The sequence below is a fragment of the Euprymna scolopes genome, chromosome 16, assembly GCF_053919585.1.
Source record: "Euprymna scolopes isolate OS-2025 chromosome 16, ASM5391958v1, whole genome shotgun sequence".
NCBI lineage: Eukaryota > Metazoa > Mollusca > Cephalopoda > Sepiida > Sepiolidae > Euprymna > Euprymna scolopes.
The window spans coordinates 53,314,563-53,329,378 of NC_136497.1; the positions used below are offsets into that span (position 1 = coordinate 53,314,563).

At 32.1% G+C, this 14,816-nt stretch overlaps 1 protein-coding gene across 2 annotated transcripts in view; it reads right to left on the bottom strand.

The window, feature by feature from the left end:
* LOC145295963 (uncharacterized) overlaps positions 1-14,816 on the bottom strand; it is a 372,355-nt gene that overhangs the window by 69,047 nt on the left and 288,492 nt on the right. For both annotated transcript variants that reach the window (XM_080141871.1, XM_080141870.1), the window contains exon 19: positions 11,403-11,491. In XM_080141871.1, coding sequence (XP_079997997.1) covers positions 11,403-11,491 — 89 coding nt within the window. The remainder of the gene's footprint in view (positions 1-11,402; positions 11,492-14,816) is intronic.

Sequence of the window (14,816 nt, forward strand, 5' to 3'; positions counted from 1 at the left end):
TTTTTCTTTCTTCAAATGTTAGCAGCGTTCTAGTCATTGGCTACACATTGAATTGACAAATCCATTGGCAATTCATTTGTGCAGGTAAACAACAGGAGAGTAAAGTCTTCACGCTTGTATTTGGCATTCCTGCAACTAGCCGATGCCATTTACCATCAGTTTGACTTTCAAGAGAAAATATACTTCACAACTAATAATGCCAAAAACTCTGAAGATATCCGATTCCAGTTTGATAAAAACAAAACAATTCCGTTAGCAAAATAAAACAAGAAAGTGCTATAGACAAAAGCAAACACATCTGCATTAATAAAACTAGAGAAATACTCGTTCCAGAACGGGTGAACTTAATTTCTCTAAACATAACAGTTTTGCACTAATTTTAAGTTCTTTAAACAAAACAAATGTGTTTTTTAATGTAAAAACAAACAAACAAACAAACAAACAACAACAACAAAAAACAAAACAAAAAACTATTTGATTAATTTACATATTTTAAAAAAATATTTGGCATTTTTTTAGGACCTAGTCCAACGTAGTCTACCTCCTAAAGAAAAAGAAAAAAAATCCATTTTTTTTTTGCTATGTCTTAATGGTTTTTAAATATAAAAGTCATTTTAAAAAAAATAAAAATTTAACATTTTAATATTCAAATGAGAAATTGTGTCCACATTTTGCCCCCTAAAAACTCTTTTAAACACTCCAAAAGAGTTAGAATTTATGAATTATTTAATAATTGATGTCTAATGCCCGTTGTTAAAATTTCAGATTAGATGTGACCTATTTGTGTTTTAAAAAAGAATATTGCATTTAAATTGTCCGCAAATAAGTAGTTTTTCGAATATTAAGCAATATAATTTTTTTAATTACTATTTTTGTAAAAAATACTGTTGGGGTAAATCAAGGTGCATAAGCACAAAATTATCTTATAGAAACTACAGTTGCAAAATTATTAAAAAAATCATTTTGGTCTACCTACATATTTGTGACCTATTTGCCTTTTAAAAAGACTAATATTTAATAGAAGTTTTCGGGCAAAGTAGTTACCGACGACGCTACTATTTTGGCTTTTATTTTACTTTATGATGGGACGTTCCCTTATCTTTCTTTTTTTTTGTTTACTGTTTTTTTTTAGACTGACGCACACCCTCTAACTAAAAAGGGATCTTTAAGGTGCTTGATGTAAACAAGTTTTTTATACATTTTAACATGAACAATATGTCTATATCATAAATGACTTAGAGGTAAAATTTAATAATCTTATTATTGAACATGTAATCATGCGATTATTATATTTTAAGGTGGTAGCACAGATTACTTACAAAACACACTTCTCTAACATGTTCAGAATGGCTTTCAAAATAATAACATTATTATTTCAGCACGGTAACAAAAAGTATATAAGTACCCAACATTTTTTTTCTGACCGACACTGCACACCTCAAATTTTCAGGTTGATTCATAGTATTTGCACATGGGGATCATGACAGCGATTATCAAGGTTAAATTTGGGGCAGATATTTTGACCCCCCCCCTCCCACAAAATAGAGTGTCTATTCCGAAAACTGTTCTTAACAGAGGTAGGTTGGGGGGGGGTTCCATCTGAAAGCCATTCTTACTATGAAGAGATAGGGGGTTGGACAAACTTTTTCCGAGGTGGGAAGCATGCTTCCACCAGGCAACGCCAGTTAACGGGTCCTGCTAGTAATAAATATTGTTCACGAATGCTTTTGATTATACGGAAAAGAACTTCCCCCTAAAACCATATAGGTTTTTAGCGTCCCAAATTTTTAATATGATTATTTCGATAGTATTTTCATTGCAAGCTGGAATTGTTTTCAAACAAAAAACAAAACAAATGTTTTTCTAATATAAAAAAAAACAAAAACAAAACAAAAAACTACTTGATCAATTTTCATATTTAAAAAGAAAAGACATTTTTTACGACCTAATCCAGCATAGTTTACCTCCTAAAAAGAAATCAAAATCCATGTTTTTTTTTTGGCTACTACGTTTCAATAGCCTTTAAATAAATTTTTAAAAAATAATAAAAATTTAACATTTAAGAGTGGAAGATCACTTTCTCATATAAATTTAATGTAAAATGAGTATTGCCTTCTTGGCCATGTGTAGTGGTAAATGCGACATATTATTGTTAGCATTTTTTCAAGTTTGGTGGCGGGGGGGGGGAGTAAAAAGAGGCAATGGTATGGGGTTGGGTCATAATTTCCAAACATGTTAAAAATACATAGAAACACTTCAAAACGTGTGTGGAGGGACTTTTTTGTTTAAGATTTACTTTGAAAAGGTCTCACTGTTAAATATTAATTATTATTTCCTGATATTTTAAGGCTGTTAACACACATACACAAAAAAAAAAAAAAAAAAAAATTAGGGTGGACCTGTGCAATGTACACTCCCTCCTTGTATTTTTTCTTTTTGTCTATTTCATTTTTTTTCAACGGATTACACCCCTCTTAGATTAAATGAAAAATCCTTTATATAAGGGGAATGATGTTAAGTCCTTTATTATCCAACTAGCGGGGGGTACCTGCCGTTGCACGGGTGTTTGTAGATGTATGTGTTTTTGGGTAAATGAAAAGAAAAAATCGTTGGTTGTTTAAAAAAAAAAAATGAAGCCTTGACGCACAGTTGGAAAATAGTAAAGTGTGAAAAAAAAGTGCAATCTGGCAGGTGCCCATTTTTGACGAGTTAATGACGTGAACTTTGAGTGCAGACAGTGTTTTATTTACCACGAGTCTGTTGGCTTCTTTTTTTTATACAAAAAAGCTTAATAATGCACATGCTGCGATCGTAAGCAATAGCTATTCAGCAGTTAACATTTTCTGCGGGACAGTTTTTAATGAGATCAATAACCAGGTTTGTTTGTTTTTACCAAACCAGCTCCCTGTTTATTAGGGAGAGTGTCTCATCTCGAAATGATAGCAACCGTCTGATATGACGAAGCTGACATTGACCAAACGTTACATCGCTTTCTAAAGATCACTGGCCATGGGCCAGTGATTCGAATCGAATTTTGCTTTTTTTATACTGAAATACGAAAGCAACACATGCTGATCCGAAAATAAATAGAGAGGCGAACTCCCTTGTTAAGTCGTAGATATTATCATTTAGACGTGATATAAAAAGTTTTAAAAATGAGCGACGGCCTCGAGAATCCACCAGAAAAAAGCCTTTTGAAGACATACACAAAAAGCGAACATACATACATACATACACACATTTTCGCTTTTATATATATAGACTAGCCAGGGGTACCCGGCATTGCCCGGGTGTTTTTCGGTGTGTGTGGTCGGGTGGGGTGTTAATGAAAACCTAAGAAAAATGAACGTTAAAAAACCCTGCTTAGCGGGGGAAGGGGGGTACCCAGATTTGCTCGAGTGTTTGGTGAGGATGGGGGTGTTAATGAAAACCTAAGAATAAGCGATATAAAAAAAGAAAACATAAAGCGGGGGGGGGTACCGGTGTGGGGGGGGGGTCATCAAAACATCAAAAAAAAAAAAAAAAAAAAAAAACTAACTTAAGGCAAACGAACGATGTTAAATGTAAAAATCGAAAAAACAAAAAAGAAAACAGAAAAACGAACGTTAAAACCAAAATAAAAACATGTGAAAAATGGCTTAAATAAGCCTGTTTCGATATTAAAATTTAAAAAATCGGTGGGTGTTTTTGGGTGTGTGTGGTCGGGGAGGGGGGTGTTAATGAAAACCTAAGAATAAGCGAAGTAAAAAAAAACCCAGAAAAACGAACGTTATGTGAAAAATGGCTTAAATAACACTGGTTCAATATTTAAATTTAAAAAATCGGAAAAAAAAAAAAAAAAAAAATCTCACACCACGATTCGAACCCAAAAAGTTTAGATAATGACCCAACGCCCTAACCAACTGAGCTAACACGACGTACATGAAATTTAGTCAGTTCTTCAACTATTTAAACTAAATCAGGTCATGACGTCATCTGACGCATGCGTAGAACCAGTCGTCGTCATGAGAGGACGGTTTTTGTAGAAAATTGTCGATTTCTGGGTGAAAAAATTAACGTTTTGGGCCAATTTTTCGATATTTTTCGGGCGAAGGATGGAGCTTCAATATGATACTGAGTTTGTGAATTTTTGTTCTGTCTGTCGAAAGTTTTTAGCGGACACACATACATACATACATACATACACACACACACACATTTTCGCTTTTATATATATAGATGTATTCTGTATTGTTTTCACTGATCGCCATGTTTGTTTTCGCATGTATGTGCATTCAATTTTTGCATGTTTATACATTAATTCTGTATACTCACTATTCCATAGCTGGCTTTAACATATACTGACCCAATGGGTCACGCATAGCGTAGGTATTTATTAAAATCATAAATGCAACAGTATAAAATAAATTTTTAAAAATCTTATTCAAAGCAAATTACAAAATGAAATATATCAAAATATATGCTGTTTTTTTTTTATCAACAAGTTAGCCATTTTGTGTCAATAGTTAAATAAATTAATGAATTATTTTATAATCCTTCAAAATTTGAAAGCATTTATGCTGTGAAATAGAAACAAGTTTAGTTTTAAAATTCTTAGCTAATCCTCATGGAATAAAAGGAGTGACATCTATTTACATCGAATAATTTTATAAATGTAGATTAAAACATTAACTTCAAAAAATTAAACGATTTTGTTTGATTAATAATTTGATAACCAAACGACAAAATAACAATAAAATTCAACTTAAAAAATCCCATTAAAAAATAAACAAAAAGCAAACAAACATCATAATTAAAAAAAAGAAAATTTTAAACAAAAACGGAAGTAAAAATCCCCCAAAATGTTTTTTATAGAATGTGTTCTTTTTGACAAAATTGAAACACAACCAACTAATATTTAAAAAGAAATTTGAAAACCAAATAATGCTTTTTTAATTTTTCAATAAATAAAATTAATTATTTTAAAAGTTCAGATTTTCGATAAATAAAGTGTCGTTTTTCTTCTTCATTCTACTGGTATTAACCACATGAGAGATGGCCCTCTCACAGATAAGTATGTCTGATCTTGTTGCTGAAAGTTTTAAAAGTCTGTTGTCAATATCTATTTAATGTGATTGGTGCTTTTTTTTTAAATTAAAAAGTAACCTAGTAAGTTATAACAATGCTCACCAATCATCTGGTGAAAATTGTGAGGACAATATTTGAGGACCTTTATATATTTAATAAAACTGTCATGTGTAGGAATATAGCTCACTAGAAGGAGTGATTGTCCCCTCCGATAATTTGACATTGAATAATAAGTTTCTAAATACAGAGTGCCTATAAAGTTCGCATGCATTAAAAAAAAAATTATAACTTTATTTGAAATTTAACAAATTTTTATTTTGTTTTTTATCACAAATGCAAATAAAGTTTTTTTTTTTTTTTTTTTAATGCATGTGGATTTTATGAACACCCTGTATAGTTTAGTGAAGATACTATAATAATCTATAATATAAATCTCACCTGTCTGTTTAAATGTATGCATGTATGTATGTATGTCTGTCTGCCTAAAACTTTTGACAGAGGTGACGGATTTTCACGAGATCAGTATCGTTTTAAAGCTTGACTCTTCGGACGATAAATATAAAAAAAGACATTAATTCCTTAACTTTCAACTGGGCACTCTTCTACAGAAGAGGGTGGCGTTTTTTTCGCCGATATGTACGAAAGTCATCCCCTCTTTTCGATTGTTTAGCCTTAATTTAAACCTACGCCACTTCTGGTTTGGTGATGGGTGTAACAGAAAACATGTCACATTTTATTTTTTTTTCACATTCTTTTCCTCCTTCACGGTATGGGTTCGAGCCTGCCTACTACTTTTTTTTTTTTTGGCACCCAGGCTAGTCTATATATATAAAAGACAAAACGGCCCCGCGTGTTTTTGTATGTCCAGCAAAGGCTTCTTTTTGCTGGGGTTCTCGGGGGTGGGGGGTTACTATGTTGTAGAACTTTTTATATACTCCTTAGATTGTAATATCTACGATTTGCGAATGGAGATCACCTATATCTTTTATTTGAGTGACTTTTAAAAAATTCATACTATTCCGTTCTATTGCGTGTTTGTTGGTCGCTTTCATATAAATAAAGCGAAACTCATCAAAGCAAAAGCGTCAGAGGCCTTTCGTGCCAGGACGTCTTGAAAACAATTAGCTTTGATCAATGTGGGGAAACCCCTTCATATCAGACAATTGTGAGTTTCCCCTTTTTCGGGGGAGCTTAGTTTCCCCAAGTGGTGGACAAGTCAGGCATGAACTCAACTTTATTTGTACCAACAATTAATGGATGATAGAAAGTATTGTTACTTTTATTAAAGATTCCAGAGATGGAATTTTTGAGAGGTCAGCCAATAAAAAAAAAAAAAAATCATATGATCACCTTGTAAACTGAAATAATCACATACGGGTTCCTTTTGCTCTTGTGAATATAGCACAAGCGATTAGATTGCTTTTCTGTTGAACATAGAAATTATTGATAGAAAATCAGTAAAATCAATAACAAACATATCCATTTTATTTTTGGTTGGGTTTTCCATTTTCAAAATAGACATATGTTACTCTTAGAAAAAGAAAGGAATGGAGGTTACAACATTAATATACCACAAATTCTGACCTCTTTAAGATTAGAGAACCATCCAAACGAATACAGAATTAAATACAATTTATTATAGCAAACAGTAATCTCACAAACAACAAATATATGCCTGATGCATAGAATAGCTTAAGTAATAGAAACACTTGATAAATGGGTAACACCCGTGAAATATTGTAATATTCTGGTATCCCACATGCTTGTAGAGAAATCTGGAAGCAAATAAAATAATATATAAGTTTTGAAAATATATATGGTAATTAAGTGACGCAGAATTTTCCACGTTTCTTCCTTGTGAGGATTTGTCAGGTTATTGTAATAACCCAACAGATCCCCACACGAATGAAATGCACAGATATATATTTTCAAAACTTACTACATTGCTCTACTCACACATTGAGCATTATTGAAGTAAATACTGAAAGTAGATACATAAAATTTTATGTAGATATAGGAAATAAATAACAATAATCTATAAAATTATAAAACTCAAATGACCTTGTGACAGGTATTGTAACCCAACATCCGGTTTACAACTTCCGGTTATGCATACATAAACAAATAATCAACGCGACAATAAAACGTACATTTTCAGCGTCCGAATTGTTGTTTTTTTTCGCGTTTAAATTATCCAAATAAACAATTGTTAATACTTTCTGCATTTTTTTTTTTACATTGTTCATTTCCGTATTACGTTTAAGTTATTTTAACACAATTTTCTTACAAATAAATCTACTTTAACCCGTTGACAACCATAAGAGCATTTTACAATGGCGATTTACCCACCACCTTCATTTTTTTTTAAATTTATTTTCCATTTTTTAATACACCTTTCTTAAAAAACATTCATACATTTTCTTCTACACTACCAACATAAATAAATAACCCCGAAAATATGTTTAATTTGCGTTACAAATAAGTAATCAACGCGACAATAAAACGCATTGTTTTACTGTGTACATTTTCAGCGTCTCAATTGTTTTTTTTTTTTCGTTAAAATTAAAAGATATATCAACATTTTAATTTAACTTTAAGTATTATGGTATCTGTTCAGTGCACATTTACCTAAAAGTATGACAAACCACTTTTAATTCAATGGCTGTAAGTTTTTTTTCAAAAATAAACAATTATAAACAAAACGACTCATAGAAATCTATCTATATTCTTTTTTCATTTTAATATACTTTCATAGAAATGTTTCTGTTACGTCACAAAAAACTATTTTCTTTACGTCACAAGTGTCACACTCATACATTAATTCCATAGCTAATATAACATAGTGACTCAACGGGTTACGGGTAGTCTAGTTATATATATATATATATATATATATATATATATATATACACCGGTTTTCGCCAGATCACTGAAGTTAAGCAACGATGAGCCTGACTAGTACCAGATGGATGACCATTTGGGAAGGGTAGGCCCTGTATGTGCCGTGCCAAATTGTAAAATTTCCCAGACTGGTATCTGAGGGCGCATTAATTCACTAGGAGAAGGAAAACTCTGATGTAAGAACCTGTATACTCTATCTTGTGGCAGCCATTGCACCAACAAAGATTAGCAGTAATACCAAAAAGTGTGATTAGTTCTACATAAAGCCTTCACCATTTTAAACAAATCATCTTAGTTGTTGTGGCAGAACTTCATGCATTGAAATTGACGGGAGAGTCCATATATAATCTTGCTGTTCTCAATTTTTTAGATGAGGATTGATTATTTGTATTAGTTGGATTCTTCAGACCACTGTTCTCATTTTGAGTGTTATTTTCACGTTTTGGTTAATGTAACCATTCGACCTTCAAGTGTATTTTGTTGAACTCGGGAATCTGCATGGAATTTCGAACAGAACCTTATATTTAATCCACGAGGGTAGCATGCTCTTGTTTTGTCAGCAATAACCGGGTAGAAGTCTTAAGTAATTCGCAATTGTATTTTTGGGGTGCTCACACTGAGAATTGAACCATCAATCTCCAAGAATGTAACTTTTACAACTGAATTTCACCAGCTACTCTATCCATTGTGCCACGGGTCTTTGTGGATTAAATTAAGGATTCTGTTTGAAATGCTATGCAGATTCCAGAGTTCAACAAGATACACCTGGAGAAGGTCGGCAGTTACATACACCGAAACGTTGTGCAAATAACACTCAAGATGAGAACAGTAGTCCAAAGAATCCAAATAATATAAATAGTCTTGTTCTACTCAAATATTATGGATTACCTGCTCCCCTCGAAGACAAGATCCCCCTCCCCCCACATGCACACAGCAAAGAATGTTGACTTGGGAAATGAATTGAAGACGAGTATGTTGCAGTTGGTTGGGAAGTATTGGTATTTTGTTCCACACATGGGATGCTCTTGGAAAGAAATTGTTTGATTTCTACACACACACACAGAGAGAGAGAGAGAGAGAGAGAGAGAGAGAGAGAGAGAGAGAGAGAGAGAGAGAGAGAAAAGTTTTCTGTAATCAAAGTTAACTATAACTTTCTAACAATCTTTGATAGTTTCGAGACATGGTACGTGTATAATTAATGGGTTATGGGGTAGTGATGAATTATTATTATGGTGAAATTAGATGACCTGGAAAAACTATTGATCCAGTAAAGTTCCGGAACCAACTGTGTCAGAAAATTGGTGCTATCTGCATTATTTTAATTTTGCACCCCTCTCCCTTGTGACACACCAATCATTCTACTCAAAATAACAGCTGACCCAGAAAACAGCAATTCTTTCTCTTTTGTCAGAAGCATCACACATAGAATGTGAGAACAAAAGGACAACACAGATGGAGAGGTCCACTGTCTATAATTCATTCATTTGCTGCAATTCGGATCAATAATTTTGGAGTCTATACATGCTTACTGCTTTATATGTGACGGAGAGTAGTATACTACTACTACTATTACTAGTATGTACACTTTAAATATTGGTCAAAATTGCCTTAAATCTAGTATAAAGAGACTTGGAATGCCAGGTGTGTCATATGAGATCAATATTTAAATACTGTTACTACTACTACTACTACTTCTACTAATACTTATTATTATAAACACTGATAGGCTCCAAAACTACTGATTATATATAGCATAATCACATTAACACACCGGTTCTCTTTTGATCATTGAAGTTAAGCAACTTTGAGTCCGGTCAGTATCAGATGAGTGACCACTTGGGAATACCATATGCTGTATGTAGGACCTCGACACACCCACGTAAGAACTGAAAAAGCCTAATGTCATCATCTTCCATTATAGGGATATACATGCGACTGGGGATTGCTTGTGAATTTAATATTCTCATGACATTTCCTCCTTTGGAGGAAGCTGGTTCAACCTGCCTAAGGTAAATACCGTTGGCTCTTTTTGAATTGGTTTTAGTAGTAATTAGTAATAACATTTGACACCCACCCTTCTCCTATGACACATTGCACAGCTCAAGATTGCTTCAGGTAAAATTTAGTGCAATTTTGTCAAGTACTTTTTAAGCCTATACCAGATGGATAGACAGACCACAGATGATAACTTATAATATGGGATCTAATAGAATATTATGGGTTTATTTATATCCTCTCCAAGAGGTTAGACACAATGTCATGTGAGGTTCTGTACTATATGCAGTGCATTCTGGGCTACAAAAAATACCTGAGCAGTCCCATTGGTATTCTCCCATATGGGCACTTCAGGCGATCAGCAATAAACTAACCATTCTCAAAAGGAGACAGTAAAGCCTGGGAGAGTGGACCTCCTCGAATTAAACAAAATTATATATCAGCCTAAGAAAACAAGGCTGTTGTTGGCCTGATATTTTGGGATCGAGTGGTTTTGATAACAATAGTTGATTAATAGCATTATCTGTGATTATAATAAGCATACCACTATAATTTTGTCTCATTATCAATAACAATGAGCGAATCAGTCTGCGAAGAGAAAGCGAATCTAGGTTGTCATTTATTCATTGGGATTGGTGGTAGGCTAAAAACCTCAGAGGGGAAAAAAGATAAATGATTAATGATCCTATTTATATTTTCAAGCTTTCTCGTTGTTAGTAACAAAGTTGCAACAAAAGCTCATTTTAGTAAGGATCAATTGCTTTCTTTCTTTTTTTTTTTTACTAAAAAAGGAGTCACCATTTATCAAGGCCAAATGCCATTCAAGAATAAGGGTCAACGAGATGGAATGGTTGTCAGAACAAAGTCTGAATACTTGTGGGGACGGTTTTAGATAGGAATCTGTTGATTTTGGAGATGAAGTATAATTTGTGGAGAAGCAGTCCTGTGGTAATGTGTTCCAAAAGCAGGAAATCTTTGTGAAAAGGCTGTTTGTGGAAATTTCGTCTTTTGCTAGGTAAAGTGGTTAAAAAGCAGTTTGTCCATCAGAACGACGAAGACCGTTTCATCATCCTAATGATGATGGATGACTTATGTTGGGAGTTTGTTTAAAGTGAAGCTGGTTTGTGCAAAGCCAGCCTTGTCCTAACCAGCTTGATCCAGTGACAAGACAGAGTCAACACAGTTGGAGGCCAGATTTCCATTCAATATCCATAGTATGATTCTCACACCATTTCTTTCCATGCAACATATATCTTCAACCCTCACTGGGAATTTTTGGAAATAAATATACATAATAAAAGTGAGGAATATGAATTTGTGGGGGAAAAAAAAAAAAAAAAAAAAAAAGAGCAAACTGAAAAGTGACTTTCTACTTACACGAAAGCAAGGAGTAAAAAAAAACAAAACAAAACAAAAAAACAAAAACAAAAAAAACTAACCTTTCTTTAGGTTTTGCTGATGCAAACAAATCATCGTCTCCATCAGAAAAAAGGCCGGATGCTGGAGATTTCTTCTCTTGATTATCTTTCTGTAAAAAAAAAAAAAAAAAAAAAAAAAAAGAAAAAAGGAGAATTTCTATATCAAATATATTAATGATATATGTTATTATACATTAAATAAAAAAATTAATATTTTTATATCAAATATAAAATAAAAAATAAATTTATATTTTTATCTCAAATATAAAAATAAATTTATATTTTTATCTAAAATATAAAATAAAAAATATTTTTATAAAATAAAATACACATCAAATGTGCTTGAAAGCCAAATACAACGTAATATTAGGAAAATAAACAAATATTTTACTTGTTTGAAATTTATCACAAATATATTTCAGAGGTATCCTCGATCTTCAGTGTGTAAGCTCCCTTGATGCATATTTTATTTTATTCAAATTAAAACAACGTTTCTTTATGAACTCTCATTCTTTGACATTATTCTCGCGTTACCTACGCACAGTTCAAACATTTCAAAATGCAACCGCTAGAAACGACGCGCGGCTCTTTACAAACAGACTTCTTTCTCCAAATTTACAACATGGCAAGGAAGAAGAAAAGAAAAAAAAAGAAACAACACACTGAAGATTGAAGATACCACTGAAATATATTTGTGATAAATTTCAAACAAGTAAAATATTTGTTTATTTTCCTAATATTACGTTGTATTTGGCTTTCAAGCACATTTGATGCGTATTTTATTTTATTTAAATTAAAACAACGTTTCTATATGAACTCTCATTCTTTTAAATATTTTTATATTTTTATCTCAAATATAAAAATAAATGTATATTTTTATATCAAATAAAAAATAAATTTATATATTTATCTCAAATATAAAAATATAAAAATAAATTTATAATTTTTTTTATATTAAATATAAAAGTAAATCCGTTCTCAACTTGAATGTTATGCTCACAACGTTACAACTGATAATATTTCCAACTTTCCTGAGGTGTGTCTTGTCATATGTATCTGTAGCAAAATGGATAAAGTTTTAAGTAATAATCAGTTTTAAGTTCTGGTAGTTCAAGGTTCACTCCTCAGTACAAGCGACACAAAGAATATAGTTGTTAAATTATTTAGGACTTCTATCTTGATATGACTGATGAAACGAGAACAATATACACCCATGGATTAAATAAATGGTTCAGTTTGAAAGGACAAAGATTCCCAAAGTTTGCCAAAAATTTCAGAATTCAGCACATATGCCTTTGAAGGTCGGAGGTTACATTGGCAGAAACCTTATGAAAATAAAATCTCAGATGAGAACAATTATCTAAATAATTTAATGCAAATCTTCAACTTCAAAATTGAACCCCCCCCCCAAAAAAAAACAACAAAAACAAAAAAACAATCTGCTTTTTCGTATTTAATTGTCTTCGTACAAAGGTAGAGTTAGACACAAGATCGGTTTTTAATGTGGGAGAAAAACCAGTGATTGTACAGGTTATGAACTGTGCTATATTCTAGATAGGACGTTCAAGTTAAATTCAATTTTTATATCTTTTGTTTGTTAAATTGTTAGGTAAATATACAGAATAGTTAAAAAGCTCATCACCTCTCCAGGTTAAGAATGGCTTTCTAAATAATATTTCAGCATGATCCGTAAACTGCTCAAGTACCGAAAATTCAGCTCTCTGTCAAAAGGGAACTTTTGATTAGTACAAAAATAAAATTTGCCTCAATCTAGAATGATTTCTCATTCAGTTATCAAAAATAGAAAGATGAAGTGTAGTATCAGAACAGATACTACACTTTGCAATATTTATTTGCACAAAATAGAAAAGTTGACAATTTAACATTTGAATAAATTAGACACAAGGCCATTCAAACATGTGAGAAAATGGGTGTCGTTGGTCATCCTTTGTAATTATAAGTAGAAAATGTCTATCCTACTCTTAACCAGAATCATCAATCCCCATAACACCAAATTTACTCCAGGGGTTGTTCTAGTGAATATTTCACAAATCATTAAAAAAATTTTTTGAAAATTAAAACGTTTATGTACAATTATTCCATTAGCAAGAATCGTGGAGTGAGCAAAAGACAACTAAAATATTTGGTTATTAAGACCATCCCAACTCTTTCTAAATAAGATACACTTTACCTCTAGTCAAAAGGTCAAGATAAATTCTGTCGTGTTAAACTATGATGCTGAAAGTATTTTTTTTTTATTGGAAATATATTCACATTTTTCTTTTCTTTTATTTGCTAAGCCATTCAAACATCGACAAGTTGTCTTTGACAGTGAAGTTTCACTCTGGAGTTTTTGACAGTATGCACATAACTGTCAGAGTTCAACGCAAGCAAGACGTGATCAGAGCACATGATTTGAAGTATACGCGAGATTAAGCATTTACAACAATGAATGTGGATACATATGGATGAGGAGGACCAGTTATGATGTGGGTCAATCAATCAGTGGGGGGGGGGCGATGAGGAAGAGGAGACATTCAGCATTCAGCAAGAATATGTCAAATTGTCTCACCATCAAGTTGATTTTAACTTTTGCCAACTCTGCAGTTCTCAACCATAACAAAAGTTAAAGCAAACTTGATGACAGAATAAAAAAAAAAGTTTCTTCCAATTATTCAACAATGATAGGATAATTCTAATATCTCCCCCCTCCTCGATTCCGATACAATTACAGATTCTGATTCTTTTTAAATTTCTAAATATTTAGTTATAGAAATTTGTTTTTTTTTTTAGAGGGAGGGGGATGAGTCGGATTATCCTAAACATTTGTGTAACATGTACACATATTTTTGAAAATGCAAAAATACACTTGTGTGTGGGGGGGGGGGAAGGGAGTAGTAATCTATAGAGTTTTGTTTTCCTGGTAGTTTAAAGTCTATAATTATTTGTCATTTCATCATTAGTATCAGCAATGGAAAACTGATTTAAAAAAAGACAAACATGCGATAATTAAAAGAATTGTGTTTTGCCATTGAAAAATAGACACAAAAATTTCCAATGCCAAACGATATCTCCCAAAGTCTCGATTTTTATGATTCCCAATTCTGATTAATCGTCTCAACACTAAAACTTCTCATTTGTGTGTGTGTGTGTGTGTGTGTGTGTGTGTTAGTGTTTCTCACATCTCTGTGACTTACACATCATTTTTCATCACTATTGATTGAAATTAAAAACGCAATTAGCATAAAGTTTTTTAGTCTGATTAATAAAATACTTTAATTGCGAAATTAAATCTACCAGAATGCATTTCAGTTTCTTCATAAACAAGTCAATCGTTTCAAACTTTTGTTAATGGTTGAAAAATAAAAATGAATTACTTTATGATCTTTTAAAATTTGCTAAGAATTTGGAAACATTTAAACTGTCCAATCGAAA